The sequence below is a fragment of the Salvelinus fontinalis genome, chromosome 24, assembly GCF_029448725.1.
Source record: "Salvelinus fontinalis isolate EN_2023a chromosome 24, ASM2944872v1, whole genome shotgun sequence".
NCBI classification, from domain to species: domain Eukaryota; kingdom Metazoa; phylum Chordata; class Actinopteri; order Salmoniformes; family Salmonidae; genus Salvelinus; species Salvelinus fontinalis.
In genome coordinates this window covers 5,151,406-5,178,544 of record NC_074688.1, presented here as the reverse complement: position 1 = coordinate 5,178,544, position 27,139 = coordinate 5,151,406, and the positions used below count along the sequence as shown (strand labels likewise).

Genomic DNA, 27,139 nt, shown 5'->3' with positions numbered 1-27,139 from the left:
GATGCAGTGCCTTAGACCGTTGCGTCCATGTGTGTGTGTTAACTATTTAACTGTACTAGAATGCTTAAAAGGCTGCATACAGAGAGACGCATGGATACAGAGAGACGCATGCCATGTGTTGAGCAGCAGCACTGCTGACGTCAGACAGAGGGGGTCACAGTAAACCCTAATGCGCTTCCAACCCAAGAATATGAGTCCTGTCAGAGAGCAGATAAGCCCTTGGCTAAACGTGCACACACGCACACACATCCAGTCGTGGTGGCCTGGACCGAACCAAAAACAAAGAGAAGATTGCCTCTCAGCTGTGGGAAACATTGGAAACAGTCAATATTTTAGTGGTTTTATCATAGCAGAAAGCTGCAGTAATGGGTTACATCCCAAATGGCACCCTATTCTCTATATAGCCCACTGCTTTTGATCAGCACCACATACGGAATAGGATTCCATTTGGGACGTAACCCATGACTGCAGGTTCCTGCTATGATAAAACCACTAAAATATTGACTGTTTCCCATGCCAATAATGCCCCTTAAATTGACATTTAATTGAGAGAGAGAGAGACACCCAATCAACATGGGAAGAGTAATAAGCCTATAATAACCCTATAGGACACTTATATTCCATTCAAACACTTTTACTGAACTTTGACGTTCTTAGGCCGATCTATGACAAGCATGCACTGTTGTTTGGGTTGTCCTCATGATATTTGAATGAGCAGATAGGCTAACTTGTGCATGGAGCATAACCGTCTGAACACAAGCTTTTATTATTGGTTAAACCTGATGCAGAAAGGTCAGTGTAATGATTGTTAACCCGTTTTGAAAGAGGGGAGGGACATTCATACTGTACAAATTCTATGAAGAACCCTTGATAGGGTACCAGTTTCCGCAGTAACAAACAAAGTCTCCACAGGGGTCATTTGTAAAGTTGTATCCTGCCTTGAAGCACTCACACTACTTGACGGAGACCTGTTGATACAGGGTAACAGTCTGCTAAAATCAGCAGGCAAAAGAACACGTATCGCAGGTTCCACAGTGGTTTTCCTCTCAACAAAACCTCCATCGTGGACAAACTCTTCTATTTCAAAGGTCTTGCGGGAAACACACACACACACCTCTTCCTCAACTCTGCCTCAGACTAGTCATTGTGCCACTGATTGGGAAGCCCAGGCTACTTTCTGAAACAGAAAAGGAGAACTGACATTGCAGTGTCACTTCTGTTTTTCTGTTTGTGTGAAGTGACCTCTTCATCATAAAGAGTCAATGCAGATGTGCTTGTCTGGTGGAAAGAAATGCAAATTGGCCCCAACAAAGTTCCATTATGACAATCTTCAGGGGCTTGGGTTCTTACGGATAAGAGAAAAGAATAACATGTGTAGAATACTCCTAGAGAAACGAACATAAAAGGCTGTCTTGTCCTCTGAATCACTGTGATAATTCAGTGTGAATCACACAGGAAACTAGGGGTCAGCCAGCTACATTTACCAAGAAGTGATGCTGTAAATGTAGCTAATTCTTTATTATGCTCACATGTATTAATTTCATTACTGCACATTACTCTGGATTTCAGATGCCACGGCTAAGTGTGTTTAATATCTGATCATACAAATTACAGATTAAAATCACATTTAGCTAGCTAAATCTGACATTTAACAACCTTATTGAACAACTTTGTCAATGGAAAGGATCTTGTTCTAAACAGTCAAATATAGCTCGGTGGGTATGATCAAAACCCAAGCCTAATTTTGCTCAGCTAACTAGCTACTATTTTCATGACCCTAATCTGGGATGAGTATTGAGTCACCATCCCCATGTACACGAGATTATATTGGTCAATGTTGCTAACTAATGTTAATTGGCTAGGTAGCTGGCTAACGTAGCTAGCAATCCAGGCACCAGCATTAAGCTAACTAGTTACAACCATATAGCCAGTTCTAGCTAACTTCACCTAGCTACATATTCTGCAGATGAATAGAATATATTATAGATCATTAACGTTAGCTAGCTACCACCTTCTCTACTATTCGGTGTAGCCTAGCTGGTCAGTGTACCCCTAGCTAACTAATGTTATCTAGCTAGCTAGAAACTGACTCGTTAGCTAGGAAGCTAGCCAGCAAATTAGCTAAAGTTAGCTAAGCTAATTTCCTGGGCCACTGATCATCAGCTGGGTACTGTAGCTAGATAGATAGTTCTCCGACTGCTAGTCACCCACCTTGTCCATTAGTTTCCAGCATTTCTCCACCGTCTTTTTGTCCACGGCCCCAGGTTGGTGATGGGAATGGAGGTGGTGATGAGGCTGAAACGCGTCCTTCATCATCCCGATCAATCCTCCGCCTTTCTTCAGATTTCCTGCCATATTAGGCTCCACTAGGGTCGGCCAGAGCGACAGTCAATGCTGGGGGGGGGGGGGGGGGGCGCCCTCCTTCCCCAGTCAGACTGAGCAAAAACCGGCACCCCCCGGGGAAGACAGCGCCCGAGTCGGATTCGAGCGAAGGTCCGTCGGGGGGTGGGAGAAGGGAGTTCTATTGAAACAAGGATCCCATTAAACCCCCCACCAGTGGTTGTCTCGAGCCTCGACGACAGTGGGGCAAACTGCAGCTGGGTGCTCAGCAAGGAATACAACGCAGGTTGGTAAGCAAGCCAGTCCAGACCCGTCTAGTCGACTAAAAGACAATGATAATGATTTGTCTATCCGTCTGGTCTCCGTGTAGATTGAACTGTATTCTCATTGACAACCCCTATGTTTCCTATTCAGCTGCTCGATCTCTCCGTCTGCGTTCTTCTCAGTGACGGGAAGTTCAGTGGCAGGCTGGATACAGTCAAGATAGCTTGATAATACGCTTACTGTTGAGGTAGAAGGGAGAGCTGACGGTGGCGCCAATAAACTAAAGGGACATTTACATAGCTAACACAAATCATTAACATAGGCGGAAGAGAGACGAGGTGCATAAATACATTTAGAAAAATCCACACAGCCTGCAGTTTCCCCCCCTCTGTGTGCACGGCCCGTGCTCTTCCTGTTCATCCCCTTCCGTTTGCAGAACCTCTCCCTGCCCTCCGTCTTGCACAAATGTTGCCCCCAACACCTCCTCTAACTACGCCCTCTTCATGCGCGATCTCGAGGTAAAAATACAGGCACGCGCGTCTGTTGTAACAGTAGACTGCATGTTCAAGAACATCATCAATTATGGTCGGAAATTCCTTTCTACCAAAAACATTTGGCTGTGTAAATTCAGACACAAGTTTTTGTTGTAAATTCCTAACAATAACTGAGGTGACATTGACCTGTGCCCGCTCCTGTGGCTTGAATCATTACATTATACTTAATGTTGTAGCCTACCTAGATGGGTACTACTTCATGATAAGTGTGCAATTGGCACTAAAACGCGTAAAGCTATGTCTGTACCGTTGTCGTTTCAACTCTCTCAGATGATAATTCAGATGTTATATAACGGCAGAGGCTTTGGTTCCGAAGGTAACTGCCCGTTCTGCTCCCCTGGAAACCTTTCCCCAGACCTAAACATTTCTCACTGTCAATCGTGAATAAAAATTCTTCAAGTTTTACCAGTGAAACATTTGAACTAAAATCAGTTTCATATCAGTTTTCATTCCTATGTGGGAATGTGCAGGGACGCAATTTTCGTTTTCGAAGTGTGGGGGGGGGGGGGGGGGGGGGGCATTATTATTATTGAATCCTGTCGAAGAAACACTCCAAACAGCCAACCCGACGCTTGGAGGCGTCCGCATGGTCGTAAAGCACAGAGTTCCCCTGTTTTGTATGACACTCCAATGATAACACTGGGTGGTGCATTTTCAGAATGTGTCTGAAAAAAAGTTGTGAAAGTTGTGACCCTGGGAATATGCATTTAGATCTTCTTGAGTTATGTACAGTGTTGTTTAAAGGTAGCCTACAGTGTTGTTTCGAATTATGTACAGTGAGCGAATTGTAGAGCAGATGGTCTTAAACTATAGCATAGGCCTATCTGTGTTATGTTTCAGTCAATGCACATATTTTGCCTATAGAGCCCCACAGTGGTGTCGTAATACCCATAAAACCTAGTGGTCAAACAGGGTAATGATACCATAAATTTTTCCCATAGGGGATTTTAGAAACACTTAAAATAAGGGCTGTGTATTGTGTAGGCTTACCCTGGTGTGACGTTCTGATAGTCATGTAAAGGTCTCTCAGCTACTTCTCAGAGTTTTGAATTGACATGAGCAGTTAACCTGTTTGGGCTGCAGGGGCAGTGTTGAGTAGCCGGATAAAAGGTGCCCATTTCAAACGGCCTCGTACTCAATTCTTGCTCGTACAATATGCATATTATTATTACTATTGGATAGAAAACACTCTCTAGTTTCTAAAACCGTTTGAATTATATCTGTGAGTAAAACAGAACTCATTTTGCAGCAAACTTCCTGACAGGAAGTGGAAAATCTGAAATCGATGCTCTGTTCTAGGGCCTGCCTATAAATGTCCTTGATATATATCAGTATACATGCACTTCATACGTCTTCCACTAGATGGTGACAGGCAGTGAGAGAAGAAATGGAGTGTGTAACTTGATCTGGGGTCGAACAAAAGCTCTTTGTATGACGTGTCACCAGTTTCCTGTTTTCTGGAGAGCGCGTGAAGGGACCTGGATTTGCCTTCTGATAAGCTGCCGTTATAGACGACTAATATCTCCGGCTTTGATTTTATTTGATACATGTGACAATATCATCGTAAAGTATGTTTTTTCAATATAGTTTTATTAGATTATTGAATTTTTTGGGGGACATTAGGCGTGTTGCGTTGTGTGCCTTTGTTCAGGAAGGAGAGCTTCGCGCCAATTTGCTAGCTTTCCGTGCTAATTGACTGGAGAAGAGGACATTCTAAATCCAAACAACGATTGTTCCCGACAAAGGACCCCTTGTACAACATTCTGATGAAAGATCGTCAAAAGTAGGACCCATTTTATGATGCTATTTCATATATCTGTCGAACATGTTGTACTAGTCGTTTGCGCCCAGAGTTTGGGCACTCTCTCGCTATAACTAAACTGGATGTCGTAATTAAGTTATTTTTAGAATTCGAACATGGCGATTGCATTAAGAACTAGTGTATCTATCATTTCCTATACAACATGTACTTTTTAGTAACGTTTATGTATAGTTATTTGGTCAGAATAGTTTGAGTGTCATAAAAATATCCGCACATTCTGGGAAAAAGATGCTACGTTAGCACAATGTATAACCACGGATTTCAGCTCTAAATATGCACATTTTCGAACAAAACATAAGGGTATGTATAACCTGTGGTGTATTGTGGTGTTTTCGCTGTAAAACATTTTAAAAATCGGACATGTTGGCTGGATTCACAAGATGTTTATCTTTCATATGCTGTATTGGACTTGTTAATGTGTGAAAGTTAAATATTTCTAAAAAATATATTTTGAATTTCGCGCCCTGCACTTGAAGTGGCTGTTGTCATATTGTGCCCGGCTTCGGGCTTGCAGCCCAAAGAAGTTAAACAAGGGTGTCCGCTGTCACCATATTTATCTATTCGTTATGGTCATCGAAATGCTAGCTATTAAAATCAGATCAAGTAAGAACATCAGAACATTTTATTTTCTCTGTATATTTCAATGATGTCGCTCTTGCTGCTGGTTATTCTCTGATACACCTCTACGCAGACGACACGGTTCTGTATACATCTGGCCCTTCTTTGGACACTGTGTTAACAAACCTCCAAACGAGCTTCAATGCCATATACATATCATATATATATACTGTATATACATTCAATGCCATATATATACTCCTTCCGTGGCCTCCAACTGCTTTTAAATGCCAGTAAAACTAAATGCATGCTCTTCAACCGATTCCTGCCCGCACCCTCCCACCCGACTAGCATCACTACTTTGGACGGTTCTGACTTAGAATATATGGACAATTACAAGTACCTAGGTGTCTGGTTAGACTGTAAACTCTCCTTCCAGACTCACATTATGCATCTCCAATCCAAAACTAAATCTAGAATCGGCTTCCTATTTCACAACAAAGCCTCCTTCACTCATGCTGCCAAACATACCCTTGTAAACCTGACCATGCTGCCGATCCTTGACTTTGGCGATGTCATTTACAAAATAGCATCCAACATTCTACTCAGCAAACTGGATGTAGTCTATCACAGTGCCATCCATTTTTTCACCAAAGCCTCATATACTACCCACCACTGCGACCTGTAGGCTCTCGTTGGCTGGCCCTCGCTACATATTCGTCGCCAAACCCACTGGCTCCACGTCATCTATAAGTCTTTGCTAGGTAAAGCCCAGCCCGCCTTATCTCAGCTCACTGCTCACCATAGCAACACCCACCCGTAGCACGCGCTCCAGCAGGTATATTTCACTGGTCATCCCAAAAACCATCACTTACTTTGGCCGCCTTTCCTTCCAGTTCTCTGCTGCCAGTGACTGGAATGAATTGCAAAAATCACTGAAGCTGGAGTCTTACATCTCCCTCTCTAACTTTAAGCATCAGCTGTCAGAGCAGTTTACCAATCATTGTACCTGTACACAGCCAATCTGTAAATAGCACACCCAACTACCCCATCCCCATATTGTTATTTATCTTCTTGCTCTTTTGCACCCAGTATCTCTACTTGCACATCATCATCTGCACATCTATCACTCCAGTGTTAATGCTATATTGTAATTATTTTACTTCTATGGCCTATTTATTGCCTTACCTCCTTACTCTTCTACATTTGCACACACTGTACATAGATTTTTCTATTGTGTTATTGACTGTACGTTTGTTTATGTGTAGCACTGCTTTTCTTTATCTTGGCCAGGTCGCAGTTGTAAATGAGAACTTGTTCTCAACTGATCTACCTGGTTAAATAAAGGTAAAATAAATAACAAGAAATAAAAAATTAAAGCATTAGAAATTAAAGCGTTAAAAACAAAGGTGTCCATGCATTCCGATGACTCAAGTTTTATATTAAGTCTGCAAGCTAGATCCCTGCAATGTCTCATTGAAGACCTAGATAACTTTTCTGCACTCTGGATTAAAACCTATTCATGAAACCTGACGTTGAAGTAGAACAACTTAGTATTCATATCACAAATTATATAAATGAGCTCTCCACAATGAATTTCAATAGAAAACTAGTAAAAATAGACAATATCCTGCAACCATGTAGAGGTAAATACCTGTCAATTTACAGTTGAAGTCGGAAGTTTACATACACCTCAGCCAAAGACATTTAAACTCAGTTTTAAACAATTCCTGACATGTAATCCTAGTAAAAAGTCCCTGTCTTAGGTCAGTTAGGATCACCACTTATTTTAAGAATGTGAAATATCACAATAAAAGCAGAGAGAATGATTTATATATTGAAGCAAGATATCGGTCACAAAGTCAAAGCTTGGTCGCAAATGGGTCTTCCAAATAGACAATGACCCCAAGCATTCTTCCAAAGTTGTGGCAAAATGGCTAAAGAACAACAAAGTCAAGGTATTGGAGTGGCCATCACAAAGCCCTGACCTCAATCCTATGGAACAGGCAGAACTGAAAAAGTGTGTGCGAGCAAGGACGCCTACCAACTTGACTCAGTTACACCAGCTCTGTCAGGAGGAATGGGCCAAAATTCACCCAACTTAGTGTGGGATGCTTGTGGAAGGCTACCCGAAACATTTGACCCAAGTGAAACAATTTAAAGGCAATGCTACCAAATACTAATTGAGTGTATGTAAACTTCTGACCCACTGGAATTGTGATACAGTGAATCATAAGTGAAATAATCTGTCTGTAAACAATTGTTGGAAAAATTGCTTGTGTCATGCACACATTAGATGTCCTAACCGACTTGCCAAAACTATAGTTTGTTAACAAGAAATTTGTGGAGTGGTTGAAAAACGAGTTTTAATGACTAAGTGTATGTAAACTTCCGACTTCAACTGTATGTAAAAATTGCACTGATTATCTCCTTAGTCATATCTCAGTTTATTCACTTACAGTGCCTTCGGAAAGTGTGAGCGCTGTGTTATTCAAATCCGGTATCAGGATAAATAAAAAGCAAGGTCTGCTAACTTTCTTTAATTATGTTTAATTAACGCAAACAATAAATGGCAAATGCAATTTTCGTAAATACGGGTTCGCTGTATCTCCGCGCAGGGTAGAACAGGGAACTGGCAGGAAGTACGTAAACAGCTGTTCTTATACCGTGATGACGTAGTTCCAACGCGTCTGTTGGCCTATCACAGTAGAGGCTGAGCGCGGTTTAAACTTTGCTCAGCCTGTCCCCTTCTCTCAGATGTCCGCATCTGGTCGTTGCGTAGATTAGATCTGTCTTGTGTCTCCCCCGATGCTACACACAGTCCCTTATTTGGTATTGTCCAGTGTCCTAACCTTCCTGGTTGGCTTAGATATATGCACCCCTCCCCTCTCCAGATTGACCACAGCTTTTATGGCCTTTCACTCAATGTTGGTCAGTCTTTACACACATACATCTGTATTGTTTGTGTGTGTGTGTAACAAAACAATATTCATCTTCATACAATATGGTAGCAGGCTATAGTGCATAAACATAAATCCTAACAAAAGTATTCAGACCCCTTCACTTTTTCCACATTTTGTTACCTTAAAGCCTTATTCTAAAATTAATTAAATAAATACAAATTCTCAGCAATTTACACACAATACCCCATATTAACAACAGGACAATGACCCTAAGCAGACAGCCATGACAATGCAGGAGTGGCTTCTGGGCAAGTCTCTGAATGTCCTTGAGTGGCCCAGCCAGAGCCTGGACTTAAACCTGATCAAACATCTCTGGAGAGACCTGAAAATAGCCATGCAGCAACGCTCCCCATCCAACCTGACAGAGTTTGAGAGGATCTGCAGAGAAGAATGGGAGAAACTCCCCAAATACTGGTGTGCCAAGCTTGTAGAGTTATATGCAAGAAGACTGTAAGAAGGCTGTAATCGCTGCCAAAGGTGCTTCAACAAAGTACTAAATAAATGGTCTAAATACTTATGTAAATGTCATATTTCAAATTTTGCCTTGTCATTATGCGGTATTGTGTCTAGATTGATGAGGGAAAAAACAATTTAATCAATTTTAGAATAAGGCTATAACCTAACAAAATGTGGAAAAAGTGAAAGGGTCTGAAAACTTTCTGAAGGCATTTTCCTTTGGAGCTGCCTACTCCTGATTAATTTTTTCAAATCATGAGTAAAAAATATTTTCCTTTGTCTGGGATGCTTTTCCAGACAAGATAAACCGTGCCTATCTGAATATTAACTTCACTTAGAGAAAAGTTTTACTTGTTCCTTAAATGGTTCTCAAGTAGATTACTAACAAAAGCCCATCCATTGTTTAAAAATGGCCTTTTTTCTTTGTGCAGAATTTTTTGTTAATTGAAAATGAAACCTTTTTCAAGTATCTCTCTTTTTCAAACAACCATTGCAGAGGTGGTTACAATTTCAATCTCCTCCCCCTGAGAAGATAGAACAAATATTAACACAAATATTATGGTTGAACTCAAATGTGCTATTTGATAAAAGACCTGTATTTATGGAAAATATGTTTGAAAAAGGTATTTTGTTTTATATGACATTGTAAATTGGAATGGTAGTTATTTCTTTCATCATTCATTTCATTTTATCAGAATTGTATCGAAAGGTCTGCCCAATCCAAGATTACAACCAACTGATTACAGCATTACCCCAAAAATAGAAGAGGCAGTTGGCAGTGGGAGGCGCTAGTGAACTGGTCTGTTTGCCTAATATAAAGGGTCAAAACTGGCGGAGGAATAAAAATAGCATAAATAGGAAAGTATACCAGTTTCATTTGAGGACCAGGATGTTGCCAGCTGTGCCATACAGATTGCAAAATATTTGGGAAGAGATTTTTTGGTGTACCAATTCCATGGTACGGGTTGATATATAAAACGATGCAAGATTCAAGACTTCGTGCTTTTTAGCTAAAATTATTGTACAGAATTCTTGCCACCAACAAAATGTTGAATATTTGGGGCATACAATCACCGCAGCTCTGAAGATTTTGTTGTGAGGATACAGAATCAATAGACCACTTGTTTTGGTATTGCCCTCAGGTAGCCTGTTTCTGGTCTCTGGTTCAGGAATGGCTGAAAAAGCATAACATTAATCTGAAATTCACCCTAGAAATAGCATTGTTAGGAGATCTGGAGAGACCTGGTCAGTCAATTACCAATATACTAATACTCTTAGTAAAAGTATTTATCTTCAACTCGCAATCTGTGGATACTATTCGATTAGAAAGATTCAAAAAGATTCAACAGAATCGGCGGAATGAATACACCCCTGATCACTTGTAAACAGAGTTCACTCTCATAACAGCCATGTTGTGTTCTTTCTCTTCCGTTTGCTTGTAGACTTCAATGCACAACACATCAGCTGTATGTGGCCAGGCGAAGAAAAAAGAATCCAGGCCAAACCCCTACACACAGCCTACATCGTTGTCACCATATTAGCTAAAGTAATGTCATAGTCAGCATAGCTAATAGAACTAACGCGTTAGTAAACCCGCTGCAATCATGCCATAACGTTAGTGTACAGTCAGTAAGCAGTTACACCTGCGGGCCCCGGTGGCAATAAATTAGTATTAACAAAAGCTTACCTAGACTTGAAAGAGTTCCAGTGTTGTGTTGGAAAGTCATAGCCAGCTAGCTAACATAGCATCCATCTGTTTGAGCAGAGTGTTTCAGTAGGCTAAACTAGATATAGTAACTGCATTTGTTACCTAAGTAAGTGAAACTGAAAAAATCTGACTCTCTTTCTCTCTTGCTTCTCCTTCGTTTTGGAATAAATTAATTTGTTCAAAACTATTCAATTATTTTTCTCTCACTCTTTGAGTACAACTACTCACCATATTTTATACACTGCAATGCTAGCAAGCTGTAGTTTATTCTTTCTGTAATAGATTCATTCTCTGATCCTTTGATTGGGTGGACAACATGTCAGTTCATGCTGCAAAAGCTCTGACAGGCTGGAGGACGTCCTCTGGAAGTTGTCATAATTACTGTGTAAGTCTATGGAAGGGGGTGAGAACCATGATCCTCCTAGGTTTTGTATTGAAGTCAATGTACCCAGAGGAGGACGGAAGTTAACTTTCCTCTGGCTTCACCATGGTGCTACCCTACAGAGTGCTGGTGAGGCTTCTGTATACCTTCTTTGCAAAATAGTGTGTTTTAATCAATTATTTGGTGACGTGATTATATTTAGTTTGATCTAGGCTGAGGCATGACGTGGGATGGGAGCCTGCCGAGCCAAGAAAACCTCTCGAGCCGGCTAAGGCATGGAAGCCCAACGAGCCAGCTGAGGCATCCCCGGTTCCTTCGACAGCGGCACTGGGAACCGACGTCACCAACCCCAACAAAAAAATTCCCTGATGCTTCCAATTTTGATGTCTGCATTCTGTAAGGACAGACGCTGGGAGACGAAAAGCAAGTACTGGGAGTGAACGTTTAATAAATAACGGACATGAAACAAACCACGGACCTCATCTGGACAGGGGAAACAAAACAACATTAATGACAGAGGATGTGACAGATATAGGGGAGGCAATCAATAAAGTAATAGAGTCCAGGTGAGTCCCATGAAGCGTTGATGCGCGTAACGATGGTGACAGGTGTACGTAATGATGGGCCGCCTGTATATTTCCACACCATGAGGTTGGAATAATGCTGCGAAATTGTGAAAATGTTAGTGGCCTTTTAGAGTAAGAGCTGTTTGACAAGACCACTTGAAATTCCAGCCTGTTTTGGTTGGATGGAGTTTTGGCCTCGCCGGTGACATGACCAGGTGGGAAATTAGTTCATAGAACAATAAGAAACAGAGTTCCAAACCTCTCTGCCAATAACAGCTAGTTTTCAGTTTTCCTTTCCCCACTCCCAGACAGCCCTAGCAAAATTCTTGCTTGAGAAATCACTCTTTGACAAGTTTCTTTTTGAGCATTTTAATTAAAAGCAATACTTTTAAGGTACTTAATTGTTACCCAGAAATGATGATATTGAGATCAAAATGGCTGCATTGGACCTTTAACAGAATATTAACTTTTCAAAGGGAGATTTTCACGGGACAGTTATTGTAATTAATATTTTTCCATCAACACAATCTTTACCTGTTTGTTTGAATGAAGAATGAGTGAAATGTCCCTTTAATTGTCAAACGGCTGTTTGCAATCCTGCTCATTAGCTGATTGCTGGCACCTGTGGCCTGCTGCCTCAAGCACTCCAGTTTGGTTGCATTCCACTGCTTAGACGTTGCATGCATCCAATGGTTGCGTGCGACAACATCGACTGTGTCATCGAGTGACAGATTGCGTTTGGTGACTTCAAGACAACTGGGAACTCATAAACAAACGAGGTCAAATCATGACATCAGTGATCTTCAGGTCGGAAAGTCGGAGGTTTAGAAAGATGCCAGAGTTTCCGACTTGGAATTCCGAGTTGGATGACCTTTCAAAAATATTTTTTTGTAAGATCTAGCAACGTCTAAGCAGATGGAACGCGACCTTTGTTAAATTACTGCTGGTCTGTCATTCATGTTTTTTTTGTATTGTATGCCTGGCAGAGTAACTCATGCCTATATTTTGGCTCATTACATCTCTAGTTGTATTCCCCTCACACAGGGCAGGAATCTACTGAAGCTGCTGTGAAAGCCATTATCAATGAGCCTGTAGCCTTTTGGGAGCGTCAGGTAGACCGAGTCCCCCTGCTCCATCTTTACAATTGCTCCACTGGATACATCCTGCCCTCCATGACTATTGCTCTGTTGCAATAACATTATGGGTCAGCGATTATGCCTCAACCATGCGCCCATGTACAGAGGTTTGCAGTTGTCCAAGCCAGTGAATCTGAAGTCGTAGACTCCTCTAACTGGTGCTGTGAAGGTAGCTGCATCAGAGGAATAGCATGGAGGGATCAACAATATCACTGGCATTCTCTCATAGACAGCCTGTTAGTGACATTGGACTCAGTGCTTGTCGCTGGTCTCTTTGGATATGATGTACATACATACATACATGTGTGTACATACATGTGTTAATAGTACCTGTAACTGAGCTGTATGCATTGTTGATGTTTGTGATGACTTTGGTGAAGACCGTAGTGGTATCATCAGTGAAAGGTCCTACCTTCTCAAATGAAATCCTCAGATTGTCTGTGAACTCCACAGTATTTCAACTACACTGTACCTCAGTACAGTACCATCAAGCATACAATACACTGTGTTACTGTAATGTGATCCATGTCTGTCACGGCGTACCTGAGATTCCATCCAGTGCGCCCAACAACACAGCATTCATATTGTTGATCTAAAGAGCCTAAGGCAATGATATGCTACACTTTGAAAGATACATTCACAGAATGTTCCGACTTCTATAAGAAAAATGGAAACATCAAATGTAGCACACAGTATCATGTGACTCTCAGATGATAATAGATGAGGAGATAAATAGATTGTTGTCACCAACAACTTCTGGAAATGATATAGATGCACAGTTTGTGAAAATGTGTCTGTTTCTGGTAGAATTAGTTGGCAATCAACACTGTGACCAAGGTATCACACTATAAAAGCCTCTTACCTGCATTCTCTCTCTTCAAGTCCTCCATCTCTTTCTCGCTAGCTGTCCCTTGGTCCCGGTGGCGGGAATTACAGAGAGAACATATTTGGAGCTCTTGATCTGATACAGACGACCAAATCATAAACAATTTCTTTTAGGGATAAATTCAAATAATATCCACACATTTAGCTGCATTCTCTTTATCTCCTCCACCTCTTTCTCCCTGTCTGTGACTACCGACTGGGCAAAAACTGGTTGAATCAATGTTGTTTCCACGTCATTTCAACCCCCCAAAATCTATGTGATGACATTGAATCAACATGGAAAACTAATTGGATTTGCGAAAAGTAATCAACGTAAGGGCATTTAGTCTTTTTTTTCACACAACTTTGAACCTGAATACAATGACATGGTGAAATGTTTGGTTTATTTCACGTTGAATTCACATTAGTTGACAACTCAACCAAATGTAAATCAAAACTAGACATTGAACTGAAGTCTGTGCCCAGTGGGTATTGCCCCGATAGTTCTGCTGCTTGGGCTGGAACTATACAAATAAAACATGCTAACTCAGGGCATTGTTAAAGAGTGTCCCCAGGAGGCCTTACATTGAATTTCAGCTTCCTGCAAATACACAATTACAGGAAGTGACTTAATTGGGGGTAATAGGGGCGGTTTTGATGGGTTAATTGACCCAAAATAATTTTTGACCTCCATTGGACACAATGGTCTTGCAGTTCTAGAAACTAAGATCCTTGTTAGAATGAATTCTGAAGAGGATATTGGTCACATTTATTTAGATTGAAACTGTCAGTTTGTCTGCGTCTACTTGTCTGTCTGTCTGTGTGTCTGCCTAACCTTCTGCCTGTCTGTCTTTCACCAATTTACCCATTGCAGCTTTATCGCCAACGTTTTTGCATTGAATGTCCTTTTTGACTTACTATGTGTCACATATTTATGCGTCAATATCCTGTTTGTGAAGGTGAGAGAGGAGAGGGAAGAGAAGAAAGATGAGTAGAGGGGTAGGGAAGGAAAGAAGAAGGTGAAGAGAATGGGGTGGAGGAGGGAGAGAGAGACAGGGGGAGAGGAGAGAAACAAACACCATTGTAAATACAACCCAAATGTATGTTTATTAATTTTCCCTTTTGTAATTTGCACATTGCTACAACACTGTATATAGGCATAATCTGACATTTGAATTGTCTTTATTCCAGTGGCGAACCGTGACTATTGGAGCTAGGCCCTCAGTTGCGGAAACAGATCTGACGTCATAGATATAGATAGAGAACTCGGATGCCTGTGTATACAGAGCATGACTAGAGACCTTTCTTTTACAGACCTATGTAAGAGAAGCAATTCTTTGATGACAGAGTCAAACGGTCCTAAGCCACGCCTCGGCTGTGGCTCACAGAAGCAGCAGACGTACACAACGGTCGCAAATATCGCCAGAAGAAAATACGGTTGCGTCGTTTCAAAGAAACATTTACCAAAACAAAGAGTCACTCAAATAGTGGCGGAATAAATTCAACCACACAACTAGTCACATTGTTTTAAGACCACGGACAGTATATGCTGTCAGAGAGAACAAAGTTGTATTCGATGTTCGATCTCCAGCGTTCAACAATAAATAAGTAAAAAAATGCACCATAACACGAAATGTCATGTACCCAGTACTTCCAATTGCAACGGTCGGTACCGTTGTTTTTACCACACAACCAGTGATCTAAAGTTGAAATAATATTTTACACATTGTATTCAAAATGATATGAACGAGATATCGACAAAAAAACAAGCTGTAGATGAAAACAAAAAGTCCACTCACCATTATGATTATCATTTAAAAACTAAGTCCATTCACCTGTCCTTCTTTATGAAATGGGAAAAGGCAGGTTCATATAGCTTGCCTTTTGATTTTAAAACCGAAATAAGTTATTTTTCGATTGAGAAAATGGGTTGACAGTCGGATCTGTCCAGTGGTGTTCCTGGAATATGTCTTGATCCTATTTAATGCAGAAAATATTCTTTCTACTGATGCAGTGGACACTGGAATATTCAAAACTAGACAGGTAAGTAGATACAATTGGTGCATACTATCAATTAGTCTCTTCTGCTGGAGAAAGTGAAGCAGATCAGCCGGGCTCTTACCCTCAAAGTCAGACATTGAGTACATAATGGTGAGTTCTGTTTTAAGCCGTGGCAAATCAAAATTAGGGCCATAGCTTTCCTCGAGACTTGAGAACGCAGCGTTTGGAAAGTTTGCCGTTTCCCTTTTGGGGTCAAGGAGGGAAAGGAACATGAGCCTTTCATGGTCATTGAACCTGTTTCTTAGCTGAGTGATGTTGTCGATGATCGCAATGTGCAGCTGTTGGTGCTGCCCGCGAACGTCTCCTTGCATATGTGTCCCTTGGAACTCCGGTCTCACTCACAGTGTCCTCGTAGATGGAATCAAATTTTTCTTTCCCCCCTCTCTGTGGTGTTGTAGAAGTCGTCCACCCTGGACAAGCAGAACTGCATGTCAAACTCCCTGTTCTGCAATATTCCAAACAGCACGTCGGAGTATGCAAATATGGAGTAGAACGCGGATAGAAGGAAGCAGAACTCGAAGCTTGTCAGGTGCATCATGTATCCATCTGCGTTGTGAACGGTGTCTTCATCAGAGTCATCGTGATGGTCCGCTATGTATCGAAAGAGTTCAATGAGTTCCGCCTTTTTTTTTCATACACAGTGCAAACTAAGCGCGAGGAGAAGTTCCATCGTGTTGGCACCACTCTGGGTAGTCTTCCCTGGCATATTTCATCCAGTAGTTTTGTTCGTTTTGACAGATCTCGAGAAAAACGATGCTAGGCCACCAAGGTAAGGAAAACAATTCTTGCATTCTTTAAGTTTACCAGCACCTTGTGACATCACCAGATTAAGAGTGTGCCCATAGCAATGAATGAACAGAGCTTGCGGGATAGTTTCTTTCACCTTGGCTTGTACTCTGTTTATACCAGAGGCCATGACTGCGGCCCCATCGTAACAATGTGTCACGTTCTGACCATAGTTCTTATGTGTTTTGCTTGTTTTAGTGTTGGTCAGGACGTGAGCTGGGTGGGCATTCTATGTTGTGTGTCTAGTTTGTCTGTTTCTATGTTTGGCCTAATATGGTTCTCAATCAGAGGCAGATGTTTTGTGTTGTCTCTGATTGGGAATCATATATAGCTGGCTTGTTTTGTGTTGGGGTTTGTGGGTGGTTGTTTCCTGTCTAAAGTGTTTTCTCTGCACCAGCTAAGACTGTATCGGTTTGCCACTTTTTTGTTATTTTGTATTTGTAATGGTTCTCTGTTTATCATTTAATTAAACATGTTGAGCACTGGCTACGCTGCGTGTTGGTCCGATCCCTGCTACACCTCCTCTTCTCTTGAAGAGAAGGAAGGCTGCCGTTACACAATGTGCCACAACTTTGGCCTGCATTCAGACTTGAAACCATTGGCCACTTTAATAAATGGATCACTAGTCACTTTAATAATGCCACTTTAATAATGTTTACATATCTTGCATTACTCACCTCATATGTATATACTGTATTTTATACCATCTATTGCATCTTGCCTATGTAGCTCCGTCATTGCTCATCCATGTATTTATATGTGTATATTCTTATTCCATTCCTTTACTTAGATTTACTTAGCCTTGCGAGGATTAACATGTTTAAATATCTTACTCACGTTGGCCACGGAGAAGGATTAACCCACAGTCCTTGGTAGTGGGCTTCGTTGGTGGCACTGTATTATCCTCAAAGCGGGCAAAGAAGGTGTTTAGTTTGTCTGGAAGCAAGACAGCGGTGTCCGTGATGTGGATGGTTTTATTTTTGTAGTCCATGATTGTCTGTAGATCCTGCCACATACGACTCGTGTCTGAGCGGTTGAATTTCGTCTCCACATTGTCTCTATACTGACATTTCGCTTGTTTGATTGCCTTGCGGAGGGAATAACTACACTGTTTGTATTCGGCCATATTCCCAGTCAACTTTCCATGGTTAAATGCAGTGGTTCACGCTTTCAGTTTTGCCTGAATGCCGCAATCTATCCACGGTTTTTGGTTAGAGTAGGCTTTAATAGTCACAGTGGGTACAACATCTCCTATGCACTTCCTTATAAACTCACTCACCGAATCAGCGAATACATTTATATTATTCTGTGAGGCTACCCGGAACATGTCCCAGTCTGCGTGACCAAAACAATCTTGAAGCGTGGATTCCGTTTGGTCAGACCAGCGTTGAATAGTCCTTGTGACGGGTACATTCTCTTTGAGTTTCTGTCTATAGGAGGGGAGAAGCAAAATGGAGTCGTGGTCAGATTTGTCAAAGGGAGGGCGGGCCAGGTCGGGGAAGGGCCTAGTACGCATCGCGGAAGTTAGAGTATCAGTGATTCTGAGTTTTGCCAGCACAAGCGCTACAATTAATATGCTGATAGAATTTAGGCAGCCTTGTTCTCAAATTTGCTTTGTTAATATCCCCAGCTACAAGAAATGCAGCCTCGGGATATATGGTTTCCAGTTTGCATAAAGTCCAGTGAAGTTCCTTGAGGGCCGTCGTGGTGTTGGCTTGAGGGGGGACATGCATGGCTGTGACAATAACCGATGAGAATTCTCTTGGGAGGTAATACGGTCGGCTTTTGATTGTGAGGAATTCTAGGTCAGGTGAACAAAAGGACTTGAGTTCCTGTATGTTGTTACAATTACACCATGAGTCGTTAATCATGAAACATACACCCCTGCCCTTCTTCTTCCCAGTGGGATGTTTATTTCTTTCTGCGAGCTGTACAATGAATCCTGGTGACTGTACCGACTCCGACAGCATATCCAGAGAGAGCCATGTTACTGTGAAAAAGAGTATGTTACAATCCCTGATGTCTCTCTGGAAAGCAACCCTTTCCATAATTTTGTCTACCTTGTTATCTAGAGACTGGACATTAGTGAGTAATATACTTGGAAGTGGTGAGGGGTGTGCGCGCCTCCGAAGTCTGACCAGAAGGCTGCTCCATCTACGTCTTCTGTGGCAACGTTGTTTTGGGTCAGCCTTTGGAATCATTTCAGATGTCCTGGGTGGTTCCGACAAAGGATCTGCTTTGGGAAAGTCGTATTCCTGGTCGTAGTGCTGGTAAGTTGACATCTCTCTGATATCCAATAGTTCTTTCCGGCTGTATGTAATAACACTTAAGATTTTCTGGGCTAACAATGTGAGAAATAATACATAAAAAAATCTAAATACTGCAAAGTTTCCTAAGGACAAGAAGCGAGGCGGCCCTCTCTGTCAGCTCCATCTTGTTCGAGGCACAGCTCCCGGTGCCTGAGAGAGATTATATGGAAGCTGAATGACATAATAATACTAAAATATGAATTCAATACTATTCACTCTAACCAAGTAAACACAATGCTATTAATTAAAGATGGAATAAAAACACTTTGAGTTGGGTGACAAGCTGTATAAACTACTGGTGTGCCAGCTGAGAGGTATACAGGCCAATAGAGCTATTCATAAAATTTAATCTAGTACAGAAGCTGTTACTACGGACCCCAAATAAAAGAATGCATGTTTCACAAAGTTTTATCAAGACCTTTACACTTCAAAGACTACTGTAGATACAGCGGAAATTTCTAATTTCCTCTATTCTTTAGAGGAATCATGATCAACGCATCTCGCTCTATTGGTATAGAGTTTTACAAAGTGTATTCAGAAAAGGTTAATCCTCTTATGTTGAGGATGTTTAAACACTCTATTGAAACTCGCAGACTCCCAGAGTGTTTATACTTGGCCAATATGTCCCTAATATTATAGAAAGATGAAACAGATCCATCTTCATATCATCCCATTGCCTTCCTCGGATGCAACCTTAAGGTGTTTACTAAAATAATTGCACAAAGACTAAATAAATATATTTGGATTATAATTCATCATGACCAAACTGGTTTTATCCCAGGCAGATTCTCATTTTGCAACGTTAGGTGACTGATGAATATCGTGTATTCCAAACATGACAAAGATTCTAAAGTTGCCATTCTTGCACTTGACGCTCAAAGACCATTTGACCAAGTGGAATGGAACTACATTCTGACAGTAATTAATGAGTTTGGTTAGGCCGAGAGTTTTGTCTCTTTGAATACTATATGCGTGGCCGGCGGCTTCAGTTTTCACTAATTACAATAAAGCACCTCTGTTTTCACTTCAATGTTCCTGCCGCCAGGGATGCCCCTTGAGTCCGTTGCTATTTGCCATTGCTATCAAACCCCTAGTTATTAGTGTTAAAAGCCATCCTGTCATTGCTCCGCTAAACATGGGCAAAGTTGATCAACACATCTCGCTCTATGCGGATTACATTGTTTTGTTCCTTTCACGCCCAGAAGAGTCACTCCCACTGTTGTTGGAGCTCATTGAATCATTTGGAGAACTCTCTGGCTATACCATAAACTGGGATAAAAGTGAATTCATGCCTCTTAATGGCGATTTAAACCCACAGTTTCTTAAACATAACTCTTTCAAATCGCAGGAGACAAAATTAAATATTTAGGTGTTGTCATCCCCAAGCACCCTACCTCTCTGTCCTGAGCTAACTCTCTGTCCTGAGCTGTCTCCTAAATTTAGTGGGGACCTTGGTGAGGATTCCTAGGCCAAGGTCGGGGGCGAGGGTCGCCACTCAAAGGACGCTAAGGAGGGGAACAAAGACAATGGTGGAGTGGTGGCCTCGTCCTGCGCCGGAGCCGCCACCGCGATCAGATGCCCTCCCAGACCCTCCCCTTGAGTTTTAGGGGTGCGTTCGGAGTCCGCACCTCAGGAGGGGGGTACTGTCACGTCCTGACCATAGTTCTTATGTGTTTTGCTTGTTTTAGTGTTGGTCAGGACGTGAGCTGGGTGGGCATTCTATGTTGTGTGTCTAGTTTGTCTGTTTCTGTGTTCGGCCTAATATGGTTCTCAATCAGAGGCAGCTGTCAATCGTTGTCCCTGATTGAGAATCATATATAGGTGGCTTGTTTTGTGTTGGGGATTTGTGGGTGGTTGTTTCCTGTGTCAGTGTTTGTGCCACACCGGACTTTGACGGTTAGTATGTTAGTTATTTTGTATAGTGTCTTGTCTTCGTGTATATTAAATCATGGAAACTTACCACGCTGCACATTGGTCCTCCGATCCTTCTCGCCTCTCCTCGTCCGAGGAGGAGGAAGAGCTAGACTGCCGTTACACTGGCGTGGTAGATCCCTCCACCTCTTCATGGCTCACTATTGAACAAGATATACACAACACCTCTCTTCCAGCAATTCTCTTTTCACCAACTAAATCCCCTACAAGTATTAATTGCAGTAACTTTCTGCAAAAAAATATATTACACATTTTTACAAATAAAGAAAATATTCGCTCTCCCAGAGTTCTCCTACTTACCATAACCATGCTTTCCCCCCTCACTAACTGACAACGTTTTATTCTGGAAGAGAAAGGGCATTACTGCTATTGCAGACCTTTACATCAATAATACTTTTGCCACATTTGCACAGTTGAGGGAAGTGTACGATCTCCCTGCATCTAACTTCTTCCGAAAAGAAATTATGTTTGCTTAAATATACCAAATTTTGAGGCAATTACACCTGCCCGCGAACTGTATATTACATGAACCTTGCCCCTGACTCCATTAGTTTGATCTCCAGATGTGTAGATCACTTTACAGCATATTACTCTGTATCCACACAACATTTGAAGGAGACCTGGGAGGAAGACCTCGGTATGGAGATTGCTGATGACAGTTGGGCTGATTGCCTTCGAGATATTCACTTGTGCTCGATAAACTCCCGACACCAACTTATTCAATACAAAGTGATTCACCACTACACTATTCCTGAACCAAATTACACTCGTTCTACCCCTTGGTCTCTCCGATATGCCCTAACAGGCAAGTCTGCCGAGGGTATTCTTGGTCACCTGTGGTGGGAATTCTACCCTTAATCAATAATGAGAGGCAAAATTAATAATCAATCAAGGTGTTACTTTTATTAAAAGACTTGTTACAACGAGGAGGCTGGTCAGCCCACCCCCGCAGGTGGTGGAGTGAGAGCCCACTGAGTGGAGTTAGCTTCTGGGTTAAATACTATCTCAGGATAGGTGCCACTTCGGAAATGTCATACAATGGTTCCAAACACTAACCCCACACATCCTGTGCCAGACCTTGGGCCCCAAATACAAATAACTTGTTGTTTTGTTCAGTACTAAGAACTTAGGACATTTGTTGTTACTTAGTTTCCACCTTGAACTAGGGGAGAGAACAATCTCCCCCTAGGAGGAGGTGACTAACACACAGACATTGTGGAGACAAGTGATTGCTTCCCCATTACTCACGCCATCCCTTCACATGGTTTGCAATAAAGACACAACAGTTCACATATGGAAACAATGTTTCCTTCTGACCTCCTTTGCCATACTCCTTGCTGATATTTTACATAACAACAGGAACATGTGATAGATAAGGCTGACTTCTCCCCTCTCTGGACCCAAGGTGACTGAGGCCCATTTGAGGGAGGAAGTGCAGGTGCCAACACCAGAGTCCGAAAGGAGACATTCTAATAACAAGAGTTTCAACAGTTCAATGATATAAGCGTATTCTGCCGATAAGACATCTTAATTATCTGTGTTACTTAGCTAATTCGGATTTCTCCACCACAATCTTTCCCCAGGAACAGGCTCCAAAACAGAACAATAGCTCTGTTGCTGGTGTGCAGGATATAATCTTTACTCTGTCGAGGATCAAGAGGAACCAGTCAGTTTCTGTCATATTCTTGGCTGAGTGCCTGAACATCATGGGTTCATTCTACACACATCAAAACGCACACACACTTTTCTATGTTATAGGAGGTCATTTCTTTAACAATCTCAAGCCCAATGTCTAGGCTTAAAGAAGGATATCTTAGTACACAAGCATTAGTAAGGTTTGACAGAAGTTGCCCTCACACACCTCTTTTGGTCATGCCCCAAACTACACACATTCTGGCAGGATATTTTTAAGTGTTACTCAGAAGTATACAGCTGTAACCTCATACCATCTCCAGACACTGCTGTTTTAGGCAGGTCACAGCACCTAACGACTCTAACCCACTGGGAACAGACGACTGTACAATATGGCATGTTAAGCCTTTGGAATAAGGAAACTGTACCTGTTTTTAAAACCTGGTTAGCTGAAGTCACCAGTTTACTACATATACCAAGAATTTACCATGATATCTCTGGCAGATCTAATACATTCGTTGAGATATGGTAGCCCTTTATAGCGTATCTATCGCGTGATGATGCGCAACACAACCTGCAATCCACCCTGATCTACAGTAATTATTTTTAATGCTGAGTGTAACAGTTTAACTTTAGTCCGTCCCCTCGCCGGGCTCGAACCAGGGACCCTCTGCACACATTGACAACAGTCACCCACGAAGCATCGTTACCCATCGCGCCACAAAACCCACGGCCCTTGCAGAGCAAGGGGAACAACTACTTCAAGGCTTCAGAGCGAGTGACGTCACCGATTGAAACGCTATTAGCGCGCACCACCGCTAACTAGCTAGCCATTTCACATCGGTTACATGAGCATAATTCTGATACTGTACAGCACAGGTGTCAAACTCATTCCACGGAGGGCCGAGTGTCTGCGGGTTTTTGCTCCACCCTTGTACTTGATTGATGAATTAACATCACTAATTAGTTAGGAACTCCCCACACCTGGTTGTCTAGGGCTTTATTGAAAGGAAAAACCAAAAACCTGCAGACACAAGGCCCTCCGTGGAATGAGTTTGACACCCCTGCTGTACAGTATGTCAAATATCAATGAAGCAATGTGCCAATTCCTTAAGAGCAATGTTGTTGTCAAGCCTACTCCTGCTCCTCCCTCCAGCGCTCGATGCCGCTGGTCTACTAACCATCGGTCCTGGCAAACCATCATTGCGCACACCTGCAAACCATCATTGCACACACCTGTTACACCCATTGAACTGCAATAATCACGTAGAGAAAGAATCCTTCTTAAGTGTTCAATGCCAAGATTCAGAGACGGCACAGGGCCAGATATGATGGGTCTTTTATTAGTGTCTAGCAGAGAGTCAGTCAGCTCTTTAAAATCAAGTTTTAACTGCTCAGAGCTGCCCTTCATAATGTCATTAAAACCCACATGGACTACGATATAATTCATTTTCATGTCCTGACGTAGTACATTCGGGAGCAGCTTAGTAACATAATTTACTAGTTTTTGCACCAGGAATGGTCACATTTCTTACCATGGAGCTGCCCAATATCACGTTTGGCGAGAGGGACGAGGAAATCCGCCCACTCCCACGCTTCACAGGATTCGGAGAAACCTTTATGGACGGGCGAGAGGCAGGATAACTTGATAACCCATTACTCCCTGTGCCTGGAGCAGGCCAGGCCTCAGATGGAGAAGCCCCGCTCAACCCAGAGCAGGGACGGAAGGTTGCCGGCGTTGTCACGATCGTCGTAACTTTGAAGAGAGGACCAAGGCGCAGCGTGATATGAATACATCATCTTTAATGAGGACAAACACTTACAAATGAACAAAAACAACAAACGATCGTGAAGCTAATCAAACTACGTGCACACATGCAACATAGACAATTACCCACAATAGCCTGATGCATATGGCTGCCTTAAATATGGCTCCCAATCAGAGACAACAATAAACAGCTGTCTCTGATTGAGAACCAAACCAGGCAACCATAGACTTTCCTAAACATCTATACTGAACACAACCCCATACACTCAACAAAACCCCCTATACAATACAACCACCCAAGACGAGACAAATACACACAAAAATCCCCCCGTGTCACACCCTGACCTAACTAAAATAATACAGAAAACAAAGATAACTAAGGCCAGGGCGTGACAGTACCCCCCCCAAAGGTGCGGACTCCGGCCGCAAAACCTGACATAGAAGGGGAGGGTCCGGGTGGGCCTTCCTACGGCGGCGGCTCGGGTGCGGGACGTGGCCCCCACTCCACCATAGTTAATACCCGCTTTGGTGACTCTGGCAGATCCTGGCTGACTGGCGGCTCTGGCAGATCCTGGCTGACTGGCGGCTCTGGCAGATCCTGGCTGTCTGGCGGCTCTGGCAGATCCTGGCTGACTGGCGGCTCTGGCAGATCCTGGCTGGCTGGCGGCTCTGCCAGGTCATGGCTGGCTGGCGGCTCTGGCAGGTCATGGCTGGCTGGCGGCTCTGGCAGGTCCTGGCTGGCTGGCGGCTCTGGCTGCTCCTGGCTGGCGGGCAGCTCTGGCTGCTCCTGGCTGGCGGGCAGCTCTGGCTCCTCCTGTCTGGCGTACGGCTCTGGCTGATCCTGTCTGGCGGACGGCTCTGGCTGCTCCTGTCTGGCGGACGGCTCTGGCTGCTCCTGTCTGGCGGACGGCTCTGGCTGCTCCTGTCTGGCGGACAGCTCTGGCTGCTCCTGTCTGGCTGACGGCTCAGGCTGCTCCTGTCTGGCGGACGGCTCTGGCTGCTCCTGTCTGGCGGACGGCTCTGGCTGCTCCTGTCTGGCGGACGGCTCGGGCTTCTCTTGCTCTTGCCTTCTCTTGCTCTGGCTTCTCTTGCCGTTTACCACGCTGCTTGGTCCTGGTATGGTGGGTAATTCTGTCACGATAGTCGTAACTTTGAAGAGAGGACCAAGGCGCAGCGTGATATGAATACATCTTCTTTAATGAAGACAAACACTTACAAACGAACAAAAACAACAAACGATCGTGAAGATAGACATAGACATAGACAACATAGACATAGACAATTACCCACAATAGCCTAATGCCTATGGCTGCCTTAAATATGAATCCCAATCAGAGACAACAATAAACAGCTGCCTCTGATTGAGAACCAAACCAGGCAACCATAGACTTTCCTAAACATCTATACTGAACACAACCCCATACACTCAACAAAACCCCCTATACAATACAACCCCCCAAGACGAGACAAATACACACAAACATCCCCCCCTGTCACACCCTGACCTAATTAAAATAATACAGAAAACAGGTACAGGTACCCCCAGCGACGAAGGTGCAGGAAGATCAAATCCAAATTGTATTAGTCATATGCACCGAATACAACCGGTGTAGACCTTACAGTGAAATGCTTACTTACGAGCCCCTAACCGACAGTGCAGTTTCAAAAAATACAGATAAGAATAAGACGAAAGTAACAAGTAATTAGAGGAGCAGTAAAAAACTAACAATATATACAGGGGGGTGCTGGTACAGAGTCAGTGTGTGGGGGCACCGGTTAGTTGAGGTAGTATGTACATGTAGGTAGAGTTAATTAAAGTGACTATGCATAGATGACAACTGAGAGTGGTAGTGGTGTGTGTGGGGGGGGGGGGGGGGGGGGACAATGTGTATAGTCTGGGTAGCCATTTGACTAGATGTTCAGTCTTATGGCTTGGGGGTAGAAGCTGTTTAGAAGCCTCTTGGACCTAGACTTGGCGCTCCGGTACCACTTGCCGTGTGGTAGCAGAGAGAACCGTCTATGAATAGGGTGGTCAGGCTCCAGGACGGCCAAACAGTTGGTTGTTTGTATCTGCTCCGGGCCACTCGTTGGGAGTGTTGACTGCTTTGCGAAAAGCCGCTGTCTTCGGCTTCCACGGCTCATGACATGCGACCATCTTTAATTGCCATGCTCCTCTTGCTGTACTCCTTCGACTCCACTATCAGATGGGGGAGCCCCGGGCAACACCGGCCAGTTGGATAATGACAAACGATAAGGCGGAGATGCATCCAACAAGTGCGATCGCCATCCAGCCACCGGCGTAGAAAAGGTAAACATTCCACTCTGCATTTTCCCGTTTCTTACGTAGGCTGGCTACCTGTGTGATCAATGAAGCCACCTCAAGCCTATAATCCTCGGCAAGTAAACAATTGCCGTATTGGAACTCTGAGTGATCCGGTTTGTCAAACAAAGTGTAGTAGATATGTAACAGTATAACTTTACGTCGTCCCCTCGCCCCGACACGGGCGCGAACCAGGGACCCTCTGCACACATCAACAAGTCACCCACGAAGCGTCGTTACCCATCGCTCCACAAAAGCCACGGCCCTTGCAGAGCAAGGGGCAACCCTACTTAATGTCTCAGAGCAAGTGACGTAACTGATTGAAATGCTACTAGCGCGTACCCGCTAACTAGCTAGCCATTTCACATCCGTTACAGATACAGCTACTACAGCGCTGGAACCGTTAATTTATTTCCTCAGACAAAGACGGCTCCATTGCAAAACTCATCTGGTACTAACTTCGTTAACTTGATGGCTAGCAGCTTAGCGGCTCTGTCAAGCAGACTTCAACCTGTCTTAAGCGGGATTCTGGGACAAGAAATAGCGGTCCTAGCTGTTAAAGCTAACCGCGTCGTGGAATCCATACAAAAAACAAGTTTGGTATTTATATTTAACAAATATTGGTTATGTTTTAGTCAAATAACAAACCAAGTGTTTCTACCATACAGTGTTCAGCTGCACACTCTGATGACGTCCTCCTTTATGGAGCAGCTGGGGG

The 27,139-nt window shown here is 43.0% G+C and overlaps 1 protein-coding gene across 1 annotated transcript in view; it reads right to left on the bottom strand.

The window, feature by feature from the left end:
* cbl (Cbl proto-oncogene, E3 ubiquitin protein ligase) overlaps window positions 1-3,086 on the bottom strand; it is a 52,747-nt gene extending 49,661 nt beyond the window's left edge. The window contains exon 1 of the mRNA XM_055879467.1: window positions 2,212-3,086. Within this exon, the coding sequence (XP_055735442.1) occupies window positions 2,212-2,355 (144 nt within the window). The 5' untranslated portion in view covers window positions 2,356-3,086. The remainder of the gene's footprint in view (window positions 1-2,211) is intronic.
* Window positions 3,087-27,139: the final 24,053 nt, after the last annotated feature.